The sequence below is a fragment of the Myxocyprinus asiaticus genome, chromosome 23 (assembly GCF_019703515.2).
Source record: "Myxocyprinus asiaticus isolate MX2 ecotype Aquarium Trade chromosome 23, UBuf_Myxa_2, whole genome shotgun sequence".
NCBI classification, from domain to species: Eukaryota; Metazoa; Chordata; class Actinopteri; order Cypriniformes; family Catostomidae; genus Myxocyprinus; species Myxocyprinus asiaticus.
In genome coordinates this window covers 39,207,757-39,222,989 of record NC_059366.1, presented here as the reverse complement: position 1 = coordinate 39,222,989, position 15,233 = coordinate 39,207,757, and the positions used below count along the sequence as shown (strand labels likewise).

Below are 15,233 nucleotides of genomic sequence, written 5' to 3'. Positions count from 1 at the left end.
AGGCACGTACATGTGCATAGAGTGACAATTATAAATGCAGCAGATGGAACGCAAGAACGCATACCGTGAGAATTGAACACATTGACAAACTCCATGTAAAACGGATTGCTGTCAACTGTAGGCCTGTTCAATGATATGAGAATAAAACAAACAATATAATGAGTTCTTAAGTCACTTTTTGTATTGTCTAGTCAATGCTTTTCATCTGCCACGATAATGCAATTTATTTCAAACTGAATTTCAATCAGTATTATATACTGTATTTATTATAGTCCCTACATACTATATTTAGAAATATTTGAATTATTAGGCATTATTTATATGAATTATCTTTATTTGGGGGCCTTTCTCAGCAAATTATAATGTTTAATTGTGATTATGTATTTACATTTATGCATTTGGCAGACACTTATCCAAAGCGACTTACAGTGCACTTATTACAGGGACAATACCCCTGGAGCAACCTGGAGTTAAGTGCCTTGCTCAAGGCCACAATGGTGGTGGTTGTGGGGATCGAACCAGCAACCAGTTATGTGCTTTAGCCCACTACACCACCACCATAATTAATGCATGAAATTAATTAGATTAAAATTGTTAATTGCAGAACCATCTATAATTAAGCAATTCGTAAACTGAGTTCTGGCTCAACCAATCACATGAGGTTTTTGTGTGTGTGTGTGTGTGTGTGTGTGTTTGTTTGGACAATAGCAGACAAGAAATGTTTGGTAAACCTGCTTGGTTTAGGTCTTTTTTTATTGCAATTCTGTTTGCTGCTGCTAGTGGCACTGAAAATACACACTGCACCTTTATTTGCTCAAAGGATGGTGAATGGATAAACGTGGCTTGATGTGGTGATGTGTTCTTTAAATCTCCTGTAAATCTCATTATCGCTGTAAAGTTGACATATGAGACATATTGTTCATAACACACTTCCGAACACTTCTGAGTGTTCCTCAACCAAAAGTCTATCATTATGACAGCAGGGCTCTTGTTTGTGTGAACCTGGACTAACGCCAGACATCAGATTAGCTGCTAAAGCCCACAAAAGCTCACCTATGAACCACACTCTGTTTACATTCCACAGACACGTGGCATTTAAAGATCTCCACATTACATTTTGTAGTGCCTCTTTCACTTGACTCCACACACATGGACAGTCTCACGCAGAGGAAAATGTTAACTTTAACTTAACAGAGTTCTCAGTTGTGTTTCATTTAAGAATTAACTTTGTCTCTTATGTTTCTCTTGCAGTTTCTTAGGAGAAATTAAAACAGACACAAATTGCTGACATACTGTTAGATTATAGAGCTATAAAACTAATGTATAGCTCAGATCATTTGGTCTTTGAAGAATGAGAAATTAGCCCACATTGAAATCTATGACTTTTGAATGCACATCTAAGCCTGGTTTATACTTTGTAAGAAGCCAAACTTTTTTTCTCCTGGACGAACTAAAGCACCCTAGGCGAACGAAGCCGCCGTTTATACTACACATGGTGTCGTTTTAAAATTAGTTTGTTTAGGGTGATGTCACGGTGTTTAACGTACTGTTCCAGCCGCAAGTAAAGCCAATAATGTTGGTTTTTCTCTCCGTGCACCGTCGCTTCTAGCGCTGTGCTGCTTCTAGCATTGTGACGCTTCTTTGCTTTATTAAACTTGTCACGGCCCCTTTCACTTATAAAAACTCAAATCTCTCTCCACTCATTTGTTGTGGCCGTGCTGTCTTTGTAGAGTTTGTGTTGCAAATCATGTAAAAAAGTATACTTCCACACAATCTCTGAGACACTGGCTTCAAATTAATCAGCAGCCAGCAGCCAGCAGCCATATCGCCCTGGAGCTCAAGACTGGTTGCCTACTGAAGCTAAGCAGGGTTGAGCCTGGTCAGTACCTGGATGGGAGAGCTCCTGGGAAAACTGTGGTTGCTGCAGGTAGAGGTATTAGGGAGTCCAGCAGGGGGTGTTCACCCTATGGACTGTGTAGGTCCTAATGCCCTAGTACAATGATGGGGACACTATACTGTAAAAAGGGACCGTCCTTCGGATGAGACGTTAAAATGTTGTCCTGTCTCTCTGTGGTCATTAAAAATCCCAGGACACTTCTTGAAAAGAGTAGGGGTGTAACCCTGGTGTGCTGGCCAAATTCCCCCCATTGGCTCTTATCAATCATGGCTTCCTAATAATCCCCATTGATTAACTGGCTCTATCACTCCACTCTCTCCTCTCCATCAATAGCTAGTGCGTGGTGAGCGTACTGGCGCTCTATGGCTGCTGTTGCATCATCCAGGTGGATGCTGCACACTGGTGGTGGTTGAGGAGAGTCCCCTGTTCATTGTGTAAAGTACTTTATAAATGTAACATTCATTCATCATTCATCAATTTTAACGACAGTAACCTAGGTAATAACTCCTCAGCTGACATGCACGATTGTAAATAAAAAGCATCACGTCCAAACCACACCCATGAATAGTTTTGACCAATCATCAGCGCTCTTCGACCAGCAGAGTTCTCTTGGGTCAAGAATTTCAGAGATGTGTGCAAACAGGTGAAATCTCACCAAACGAACACCTTGGCAGAACAAAAACGTCACTGCATTTCGTCATCATTTGTAGGCGAACTATGCGAAGCCTGTTCACCCAGAAAGTTTAAATTAGCCTTTATAATACACACAAACACACCAACTTTTTGAGATAAACTGGGGTCTTACCTCTAATGTTGTGCAGTTGAGAATGAAAGACAGCAGGAGAGTATAAATAACAGCAGACCAATTTTAAAAGCCAACCGCAAAACTGGTATGACCCATTTGAATTCTACTGAGCATTCTCCACTTTGAAGCCCTAGTAAGTAAAACATCTCAAATGGCTAGGCGCTTAACTGAAACTATGTCAAACAGCTCTGACATTCTAAACAGCATTGATGAGGAAAACATCTTAAAGTGAGACTTGAGGTCAAAGTCTGTCAGTTATTCAATATGCCAAATTAATTGTTAATTATTAAATGGTACTTATTAAATAAAGGTAGGGTTCACCCAAAATTTCTGACAAAAATGTTATTTTTGGGTGAACTATCCCTTTAATTACAAAAACATAATCTACCAACAAAGACCATTTTGACCCAAGAAGAACCCTGTAAAACCATATAATGCATATAACAGCTCTAAGATTCAGAGACTGTAGCTTAATTTTTCTAGACTTGTGTGGCATTTTTGCATACTGGTGTTTATTCAGCTCTCTGGAGGAATGGTCAGGGGAAATATTTTACATCCAGTAGAAGTGCAGGGATCACTGGCCTCATTTACAGCAGACAACCTCTGGAGCTTCCCGTGACCAGCCTCAACACTTTAGCCTCTGTTTGACTTTTACTCATTGCCTTTTGCTAAGGATATTCACATCACACAGGTCTACAGACTGTCTCCCTTAAAAGGACAAAGTATGCTAAGGCTCAAAGCTAAGAAATTTGGAGTAAGCGGTGGACGTGGAGTTATAATGGCTGGACAGCTTGTTGTGGAATGCAGACAGTGAATACATCTTGCTCATTGCAGACTAGAACTTTTATCAGGATATGTGTTGATCATTTCAATCACATAGTTTGGGTTACGGATCTTCGTCAGTTTACTTGTGCTGTGTCATGTTGCAATATGAAGAAGGGCTGAGATAATCTGACGTTTAACCAGCAATTACTGATCAAAATAATTAAGACATTTCTCTTTAGAAAGGCCTTTTCTCTGTCTCACAATATTCTTCCTTGAGGGTGAAATAGTAAAAATACTTCAGACTGGAGAAATAATTTTCTATAAAAGGGAAGGGGACTGTCCCGAGAATCTGTTCCGATTCACATAATCTGTTCCAATTCACATTCTCTGTTGATGCATTCACTGTATGATTGGTATGGACTCATTGGAAAGTCATTGGTAACTTTGTGGTTTTCTATAGAGGTGTGTGCTAATGAGTCAATGGCCATTATCTCCCTCCATCCTTTATTCTGTCTTCTCTGCAAAGTACTAGAACACAAAGCAAGGCCTCTGCAGAGATCATAGCTTTTATAGCATGGTGGTTGAGGAGTCCATTGTGGATTTAATATTGATTTCAATAATAGTTTTCACCGATCGTCAACGACAGATCTCTAGCTTTTCGTGTGCATATACTATCACTTTTTAATGTTTCAGTAGTTCGTATGTTAATGTAATCTTGTATAGAAGAGGTAAACGTATTTGGCTTACTGTCTGTATACTGGAGGGCTCAGAGCTCGAGAACGGGAGGAGATGGGGTGGAGGAAGGATGTCAGGAGAATTGTCACAAGAAGCAGGTAAGCAGCGGCTTATATACTCCTACTTGCGGGCTGTGATTTGTCAGATTAAAATTAACATGCTCCTCCCAAACCTCTGCTAATTAACTCCACTATGTGTATAATTGGTGTAGAGCCAAGGAGGGCGGGGCCGGGCTGGAATGACGCACGCCTGGTCCCCCATCAGGCTGATTGGGGACCGGGCGTGTGTCATTCCAGCCTGGCTCTGCCCTCCTAGGCTCTACAATTGGTTAAAAAACTTCGTTTTATTCAGTTTCCCAGAAATGGAATCTCTCATATTCAATTTCTATGCAATGGTTTTTTATTATTATTATTTTTCTTAAAGCAAGTAAGTTTAAAATAAACATTTGGTATTGTTGTTTCAAAGAGGATTTTAGTATTATGGTGAGTCTCTAAAACATTTAGACATGATGGAGAATGGTCCTGCACATAGCTGTAGCTTGCAAGATTATTATATTTATTTAAATAGCCACATTTGGTCTACCGGTGATATACTGTAGATAGCTGAAAAAGTGTGCCTGTATATATAAATATAATATTTTTTTGCGATTTACGGCGGTGTGTGAGATGAACAGTATGTTCTCCTTTCTATACATTTGACTGTTTTAGGCACCTGCATGCAACCATGTTTTGGAGTTGTTTATTTGTTCATTTAAAAAATGGGGTTTGGTTGTTGTTATTATACAGTATGTGTGCCCTTTGCATTTCAGATAAAACTTGGTTCATGATAAAACTTTGTAATGCTTTATTGTCAGTGTGTTGCATATAATTATTTAATAAAAACAAATATTCAAGTGTGAGTTTTAAGTGTGTCCCTTTGCCCTACACATTTTGTGGCTTTTTCTAATATTTGTAAAATTGTTTGTCAAAGAAAAACATAATGTATAAAAATGAAACACACACACACACATACACATACAGTATAAATGTAAAATTTGTTGGTCAATTTTCAGCTGTCTTTCTCTTCATGACTTTCTATCTTGTTACTTAACAACCACCCAATTCTGTAATTTAGCATCTAAAAACAGCCATTTGCCTCCTCATTGTTTCAGTTCAGTTTAGTTTGGATCCCTGGGGAAAGACAGAGACGTAGAATCTTCTCCAAACACATTCTGAGCTTTCAAAAAAATAAAGCAATATTGATGCCACTATGTTCCCATCTCGCAGCCCAACACAAGCTGTTCTGAAGCTTTCTCTTCAGTTATTTTCCTTTAAATGTTCATAATCATTCCTTAAAGAGCTCATCAGCTCAAGATACAAGCAGAATAGACAAGGATGACAAGAGGCAGAACAGGCTCTGCTTCACTGTGGTTCAATGGGTTTTTTCTGAACAAAACAAAGTTATGTTGTAGATTAACAGTGTTAAGCTGCCAAACGTCAGATGCACCACAGACGGGGGGCCACACTGGTCATAAAAGGAAGAATGATGTTCCTCTGCTGCCAAACCACTTGTAATGGTAAGGATGGGCAAGGAGGAGGCAGGAACCGGCAGAACAGTCAATATAACTTTAATGACATAAAAGAACTGAACATAAACACATAGACGCACACACACAGCGGCCGCATGTGTCTCTCTCGAACTGGAACTCCTGGCTTGTCTTTATCCCCCTCCTAGCTGATTACGACAATTAAGTGCCGGGCTGGCCGATTCAGGCCGGGGAGACCTCCAGCATGACGTACTCCCCTCCCCTCCTGGAGGGGAGGTGTTGCTCTTCTGGCCATCCTTCTGCTGGCAGGGCTTCCCCGCCTCTTTGGAGTCCTGGGAGAGGGGAGAGGGAAAGAGTGAGGGGGAGAGACATAGAGAGAGAGAGGAGAGAGAGAGAAAAAGTGACTCGCCGGTCCCCGACACACTGTCGCCTGGTCCTCGGCCAGCTGGGCAGCAGTCCTCCGCGACGATGGGCGATGGCACTGGACATCGCCTCCTGGCGGACAGCAGCCGGCTCCTCTTCCCCCTGGCGGATGGCAGCAGTTTCTCTGTCTCCTGGCGAACGGCAGCGGGCTCCTCCGCCTCCTGGCGTACCGCTCCAGTACAACCGTACCATACCTCCTCGCCGTCACGACCCTCCAACAGCGGCGAGGCTCTCCGACAGCGAATCCCTCCTCCTTCCCGGGTTTCGGTACCAGTGTAATGTGTAAGGATAGGCAAGGAGGAGGCGGGAACCGACACAGCGGCCGTGTGTGTCTCTCTCTCTCGAACTGGCGCTCCCGGCTCGTCTTTATCTCCCTACCAGTTGATTACGACAATTCAGTGCCAGGCGTGCATCATCACAGCCTGGCCACACCCTCCTCCTCGTCACACCACTAGATGCAAATTAATTAAGGGAAAGCAATGTGTGTTCTTTGCAGCAGGTTGAAACACAAAGATCCTTCATGTCCAGGAAAATTGTTCAGCCTGGTTAGGTCCTCTGGTCCTGTAGTGTCCATTTTAATTAAAACAACACAGTTCACTACTATGCTGTGTATCATAACAGTTGATTATGAAAATAACATGAGCAAATGTTCCTGACCCACCTGCAGGATGGTATAAGCAAATATCATGCCGCAACCCTGCCTGCTTATCAAATACCATTTGATAAGCAAATTTAACAGACTGATAGTCTGTTAAACAAGGCAGTTATAATACAGTGTATTATATACAGTAACCAGTGTTTGTGCATTTCTCTCTTCAGTGCCCCTACATCCACTCAGTACTGACAAACTATTCCTGGTTCAGATGTTTCCTTGTGGGAAATCAAAGTTTTGTTAGAGCATCATCAATGAGACACTTGCAAATGTCAATGAATGCCATTCTGAACAAAACATAATGAGTTTGGATAATGGGCAAGTTGTCAGATTTACTGCAGAAATTAGAATGATTTTAAATGTGCAACCTGCAAAACTCACGATACAGCCTTCACTTTCAACGAGTTGCCATGGTAACCATAGTTTCTGCCAAAATGCCATGGTTACTCAAGTTATTGTTAAAAAAAAATAAGTGAGTACTAGCCACAATTGTCATCAGAAACAAGAATTACACGACAGAAATTCTGAAAGTTTCTTACACTGTTTGAATAAGATCCCATATACTGTAAATACTTTATATTGGGATTTTACACCAGTAACAATAACTGGAGTAACTATGGTTCTATAGCAAATACCATTAAATGATACCAGGGTATATTTAGGGGTGAATGAAAAGAGTGATGTTCTGATGAACATTCATGAAAAGTAATTAAAAGTCTGTGCTTAGGATAAATATCAAACGTCATGATTTAATTATTTTAATGTGTGTTTTGATTATGTTAATGATGTGTTTAAAGGGATTGTTCACCCAAAAATTAACATTATCTCATCATTTACTCACCCTCATGCCATCTCAGATGTGAATGACTCTTTCTTCTGCTGAACACAAATAAAGATTTTTAGATTTTTAAGAATATCTCCACTCTGTAGGTCCATTGAATGCAAAAAGAATGGTGACCAGAACTCTGTAGGTCCAAAAAGGACATAAAGGCAGCATTAAAGTAATCCATAAGACTCCATTGGTTAAATACATTTTGTCAGAAGCAATATAATAGGTGTGGGTGAGAAACAAATCAATATTTAAGTCTTTGTTTTACTATAAATGTCCACCTTTGACCAGCCCCAACCAGTAGGTGGCGATATGCATGAAGAATGTGAATCGCCAAAAGACAAAAGAAGAAGAATGTGGAAGTGAAAGTGAAATTGGAGATTTATAGTACAAAAAAAAAAAGACTTAAATATTGATCTGTTTTTTCCCCCACACCTATCATATCGCTTCTGAAGACATGGATTTAACCACTGGAGTCGTATGGATTACTTTTGTGCTGCCTTTTTGGACCTTCAGAGTTCTGGCCACCATTCATTTGCACTGAAAGGACCAACAGAGGTAAAGTATTCTAAAAATTCTCCTTTGTGTTCTGTAGAAGAAAAAGTCATGCACATCTGAGATGGCATGAGGTTGAGTAAATGATGAGAGAATTTTCATTTTTGGGTAAACTATCCCTTTAAAACGTTGTTTAAGGTGCGGCATTAGATGACTGTAATGGATGTTTTGAATTTAAGGTGGTATTGGATGAATTTAATGTCATATTTGATAGATTATTATATTTTATCATGTTTAACCTACTTGGCGCTTTTGGGGACGTTGGGCAGGGTCACGTGACTCAGCTGCTGGACGTTGGCAGGTTCGGCGCTGATCGCCTGACGTTTGGTGCGGTGATGCTCCGGCAGCTCCGAGCGACTCTGGACCTGTTGGGTCGCCGGGCGGATCACGGAGCGGTACTTATCCAGTTCGTTCTGCAGTTTCTGAATGAGTTCGTATTTCTGGTCAAGCTCGAGCTCAAGTTCGTCAATGAGCGCGTCTCTCTGCCTCAGTTCTTCGATCTTTTCCTGAAGCGCGTACTGGAGGTCGCGTAAAGTTCCCATCGTCATCCCTTCCGAACCGAATAAACCCGATCAGAGCCGAATAAAACCAAACTGATCCACAAAAATCTGCACTTTTAACAACTTTACTGAGAGGACAGAAATCCTGCTCACTAAACTAGCTTCTAGTCTATTATAAAAGGACGACAACCATTTAAAAAACTGAGAAGCCCGTGGGGGGTAAAAACTATGTCGGTGTATCCATGTAACACAAAAAAAGAAAAGAAAAAGCGCTCAGCCTCACAGAAGCGCACAAATCCAAACACTACACTCACTGACAGAAGTGTATCCGTGTGAGCGCGCGGGACAGTGACGTGACGAACGAGATTGCTCACAGCCTTCGCGCGCTCCTCGCATGCGTCACAGAACGCGGGATTCCTGGGGCGTTTTCCAAACTGCATTTTTGCGCCATTGAAGGGCACTTCGCAAGGGGGACGCCACTCGAAAGGTCTTTCAAACAAAAGTAATTTTTTTTTTTTTTTTTTACAAAGTGCCCTTTCAGAAGACTTTTAGTGAAGGCTACGTTTAAACTGTAATGCCATGTTCCCTTCAGAGTGCCCGCATCTTTTGAAGTGAGTAGGGCATAGGGGTGATCATTTTCGATTGGAATTAGCCCCTGGACATTCAGACGGATGTTTCGCGCTGTAGAGCTGTATTGCACTCTGTAATGATTTAATAGCCTAACATGAATCTTAATACATTTAACATGCATTTGAATCACCCTACTATTCAACAGTTAGGCTATGTGTCAGCTTTACACTACCGGTCAAAAGGTTTGAAACACTTGACTGAAATGTTTCTCATGATCTTAAAAATCTTTTGATCTGAAGGCATATGCTTAAATGTTTCAAATTAGTTTTGTAGACAAAAATATAATTGTGCCACCATATTAATTTAATTATAAAACGTATATTTATATATATATATATATATATATATATATATATATATATATATATATATATATATATACAGATATACACACGCACGCACACACACACACATATATATATATAATTTTTATTTTATTTTTATTTATTTTTTATTGATGACTTGGACCAAATAATAAAGAAAAGCAGCCAATAAGTGCCCAACATATACACTATATTGCCAAAAGTATTCGCTCATCTGCCTTTAGATTCATATGAACTTAAGTGACATCCCATTCTTAATCCATAGGGTTTAATATGACGTCGGCCCTCGCTTTGCAGCTATAACAGCTTCAGCTCTTCTGGGAAGGCTTTCCACAAGGTTTAGGAGTGTGTTTATGGGAATTTTTGACCATTCTTCCAGAAGCGCATTTGTGAGGTCAGACACTGATGTTGGACGAGAAGGCCTGGCTCGCATTCTTCGCTCTAATTCATCCCAAAGGTGCTCTATCGGGTTGAGGTCAGGACTCTGTGCAGGCCAGTCAAGTTCTTCCACACCAAACTAGCTCATCCATGTCTTTATGGACCTTGCTTTGTGCACTGGTGCGCAGTCATGTTGGAACAGGAAGGGGCCATCCCCAAACTGTTCCCACAAAGTTGGGAGCATGGAATTGTCCAAAATCTCTTGGTATGCTGAAGCATTCAGAGTTCCTTTCACTGGAACTAAGGGGCCAAGCCCAGCTCCTGAAAAACAACCCCACACCATAATCCCCCCTCCACCAAACTTCACAGTTGGCACAATGCAGTCAGACAAGTACCGTTCTCCTGGCAACCGCCAAACCCAGACTCGTCCATCAGATTGCCAGATGGAGAAGCGTGATTCGTCACTCCAGAGAACGCGTCTCCACTGCTCTAGAGTCCAGTGGCGGCGTGCTTTACACCACTGCATCCGACGCTTTGCATTGCACTTGGTGATGTATGGCTTGGATGCAGCTGCTCGGCCATGGAAACCCATTCCATGAAGCTCTCTACGCACTGTTCTTGAGCTAATCTGAAGGTCACATGAACTTTGGAGGTCTGTAGCGACTGACTCTGCAGAAAGTTGGCGACCTCTGCGCACTATGCGCCTCAGCATCTGCTGACCCCACTCTGTCATTTTACGTGGCCTACCACTTCGTGGCTGAGTTGCTGTCATTCCCAATCGCTTCCACTTTGTTATAATACCACTGACAGTTGACTGTGGAATATTTAGTAGTGAGGAAATTTCACGACTGGACTTGTTGCACAGGTGGCATCCTATCACAGTACCACGCTGGAATTCACTGAGCTCCTGAGAGCGGCCCATTCTCTCACAAATGTTTGTAGAAGCAGTCTGCATGCCTAGGTGCTTCATTTTATACACCTGTGGCCATGGAAGTGATTGGAACACCTGAATTCAATTATTTGGATGGGTGAGCGAATACTTTTGGCAATATAGTGTAGATGGGAACTCCTTCAATACTGTTTAAAAAGCATCCCAGGGTGATACCTCAAGAAGTTGGTTGAGAAAATGTCAAGAGTACATTTCTTAAAATTCTAGGCAAAGGGTGACTACTTTGAAGATGCTAAAATATAACACGGTTTTGATTTATTTTGGATTTTTAGTCACAACATAATTCCCATAGTTCCATTTATGTTATTCCATAGTTTTGATGACTTTACTATTATTCTAAAATGTGAAAATAATAATAATAATAATAATAATAATAATGATAAAGAATGAGTAAGTGTTTCAAAACTTTTGACCGGTAGTGTATGTACTGTTTTCTCATTTCACAGGACAACGGTGTTTTCATAAATGTCAGGTTCGTGCAGGTTGTCATAAATCTATTATTTTTATTGGGTCAATAAATACCCCGGAAATCCAAAATGTGCATGGGAGCAAAAAATAAATTAAAAAATGCCCTCATAATGTAACACCTATTATAGTCATAGTTATAAGTATTATGGCATAACATATGAATTAATGTTGATTTATTTCTTAGGGTAAGAGGTAATTATTCTCAGTTTTGATCAATTGTATTAGTGAATCAATTAAATTAGTATTTGACAGTAATATTTGACATTAACAGATGAGACAGTTTATGTTTTGAATTGTTAGAAGAAGAAAAAAATATGCCCTCATAAAGGTGCCCCTGAAAATGAAATCCAGTGGGCAAATATTGCCTCTTAATGTTAAAGTTCATTTCTTACACTATATGGACGCATCATGTCTGGTTTGTCTTAGCTTGCCTCAGGTTTGGGCTGACAACTTTTTTTAAGAACATAAGGCGCCCTCTGGTGTTTGAATATGCAGGACACGCAGGCCAAAAGAAGTGATGTACGGACTTACTGTGACTGAACAAGACGAACTTGGGAGTGATGTAAATTGGGGTGTTAATCTTCATGATTAAGTCTTATGGAGTTGATTCCTGTGTCAGATGCGCTATTAATTCTTAATACATATATTAATTAACATCATCATTTCTGAAGTAACAGCAGAGTATCTGTGCCCCATTGGGCGTACTCTGGATGAATGTTCAGTTTCAAAGCGCTCCATGAAAGCTTTTGTTGATTAACAAATTAACGAATGGCGAGGATGGAACTTTTGGAAAGCACCAAAAACTTGGAGATTGTGAGACAAACCTTGGTATTGTGAAACAAAAGATTCTAACAGCCCACAAGAGCACCCAGATTACATTTTCATACCTACATTTCTTTGGGTATTCATATCAGTCAAAAATCCTACACAGTGAACAATCTAAATAATATCCGAATTTGACCTGAAGAATGTATTGTGCAAGATTATTCCTCCTCTCTAATGCTCTTTTTTGCCCCTGCATCTATCTCTCTCACTGCCATTGTCCTCGAATGGACCTCTCCCTAGAAAACAGGCTTTAAATTTCTTCTCTATAAACTCTTCCTGCCGGGTTCTTCCTCTGTGGATCGATGGAAAGAGGATCTGTTGTAACATGACTGCTTGCTTCACCCACAGACTCACAACTGCCGCCATTTTGTCTCTTCGTCACCCTTACAAGTACACTAACTCTTTTTTTAGATGACACCGACATGATCTCAACATTCAACAATAACTCTAGAATCCATCCACATTGTTCAGACAAGTCCTTGATAACTTCAGATTTTACCTTATAAATAAAGCATAACTTACTTATTATTCAATTCCTTATGTTCACTATGGCCACGTATACACAATGCAAAATTTTGGGAGTAAATCACCAACTTATCGTTCCGTGTGTAAAGGAGTAAGTCTTGAAATTGCAATGGTTAACATACTGTTGACATTGGTTCTGTTCACAGTCCCACTACTCAAATTTTATGTAAATGCGGATGTCACAACTCAGATTTTTCAGAAGTGACTTTGGTTGTAGAGTGCCGTTTTCACTCCCATAAATACCCGAAATCTGTAACTACAGAAAGGGAATAGGGAGTTAGGAATTAGCCTCAGTCACCATTCACTTTCATTGCATATGTGTTTTCTTTCAAATTAAAGTTAAAGGTAACTGAAGCTAAAATTCTGCCAAACATCTTTCTTTATATTTCATGGAAGAAAGACATACAGGTTTGGAACAGCATGAGGGTGAGTAAATGATTACAGAATGTTCATTTTAAGGTGAACTGCTTTAAGATTGTGATTGTAAGGAATTGTGATATAGTACCTCTACATCACTGCCAAGGTGCTAAAAGTAACTTGACATGGATTGCAACATCAGGACACTGTTGGTTTATCAGCATATGGTCTCAAGTGCTCATTAAGCTACAAACGACTTTAATCTCTTTGCCTCTTCAATAATGAAATCATTAAGGTAAGAGTTATAAGACCAGCACATCTATCTTCATACAGTAGCCTACTTACTACATGCCACAAATAAATAATTGCACATACTCTTCTCCAAGGGTGATTATCCTTAAAAATGCCATTGAAAAGTCTATTAAAGCTCTTTTGGTTGTCAGTTATGGCCCTTAAGTGATAAGGAGAAAAACAACAACATAAGGACCTTCTGCCCTCTTGTGGGCATCTCTGCATGCAAATCAAATGTGAGATGATGCCAATATTATTCAACATGGTCTTTTGAGCATTAGACCACCATAACTCATAAACACTGCAGTGCAAAGGATAAAGATTTTCACAGACAAAGTATGAAAATACCAAGGCCTGAGTTGTATTTACCTCAAAACAAATTAGCTGAATACCAAGAAGCAGTAATAGCAGAGGCATTTCAGATTTAACAAAAATATGATCTACCTGTAGGCCTACTCAAAATCTGTTTAAAACATTTTCAAGAGATTTGAAAGACCCTATGGAAGGCCACCTCAGAACAGAAGTGAAGCCATAAACTTATATATTGCACTTTAACTTCTTAGAAAGTTCCACCAAATCTTTTTAAAAGATGCTCACATGCAAATATGGCCCGAATCAGAGGGACAGAGCTGATGGGAGGGGAAACATATGGTCAAACAAAGCACTTTCCAATAGCGTATTAAATATCCTCATACAGGCTCTTGGGCGCTACACGTTCAACCCCTAAAAGCCGATAATGCATGAAGCTTCCTGCTCAGAGCCCTCTGGGAGCAGATGATGATGGTTTAGAGATCAATGATACACCCTCTCTCCTCCTCCTCTCTTTGAGGCTTTACAAAGATGCTCTGTCATCATGAGAGCTTCTTCATTCATGTCCTGAATCCTCAAAACACACTGAATGATGCACCCAACACGCCCTTCTTGTGACAGTGCAATCAAAAAACACCCACCCAAAAAAGTACCAAACTATTAAAAGCGAAAATCATCATTTGCAGATGTTTAACAGATGGGATTTTTAGAATCTCTCACCTGTCAGATTTGGCAACTTTCCTACAGCTTTGATTTGATATGTCCTGGTGCGTCTGCGGTTCGGCTGATATTCCCTGCGCTCGGTGCGTCCGTGGTCCGATCTGCGCGCACGGTAAAACCGACTGACATTTGTGCAGCTTTCGCTTCAGTTCGTTGATCTCGTCTTCTCGCTCCGCCAAACGCCTCTCCAGATCTCGTATCCTCTCCTCCTTCAGCATTAAAATCTTTGCAAAGTCTCCCTCCAGGTCACTCATTCTGAGGTAGTAGATTTAAAAAAAAAAAAAAAAAAAAAAAAAACTTAATCCCCGTTAAATCAACCAGGCGCGCTCTCCAACTGTATCACGCGTCCAGAGAAGCTCTGGTTTTCAAGATCCACAGCTGATTTATCCACGTGCTTACTGTTGGAAACAGGAGTCGGTGTCAGTCCCGCTGTTCGTCATGTGCGCCAGTGCTAATGTGTCGGCCACTGTCCCAAACATCCCCGTCCAAAACTCGCACCGGGCACGCACTCAGACTGTGGCTCCACAGAGTCTTTAGTTATAGGCGGAGTTTCACTTTTATGAGTGGGTTGGGGTGGGGGGTGGGGGTGGGGGGTCTCAAAAGCCCATGGAAGCCGCCTGTAGGAAAGTTCTGCAAAAATCGCTTGAGGAGTAACAAGATGTTCTGGGTAGGCTACATGCGCAATACATTGCTGTCAGCGCTCTCAGAGCGTTTCACATTAGAAGTCAATGGCTTCACGTTTTTAAGTACCCTAGGACTTTGGGTTCGGGTT

The 15,233-nt window shown here is 40.7% G+C and overlaps 1 protein-coding gene across 2 annotated transcripts in view; it reads right to left on the bottom strand.

The window, feature by feature from the left end:
- LOC127414410 (cGMP-dependent protein kinase 1-like) overlaps positions 1-14,939 on the bottom strand; it is a 116,449-nt gene extending 101,510 nt beyond the window's left edge. The window contains exon 1 of one of the 2 annotated variants that reach the window (XM_051652419.1): positions 14,462-14,939. In XM_051652419.1, the coding sequence (XP_051508379.1) occupies positions 14,462-14,715 (254 nt within the window). In that variant the 5' untranslated portion in view covers positions 14,716-14,939. Of the gene's footprint in view, positions 1-8,429; positions 9,031-14,461 lie in introns of those variants that run through there. The other variant, XM_051652418.1, reaches the window with a different exon arrangement.
- Between the last annotated feature and the right edge of the window lie 294 nt (positions 14,940-15,233).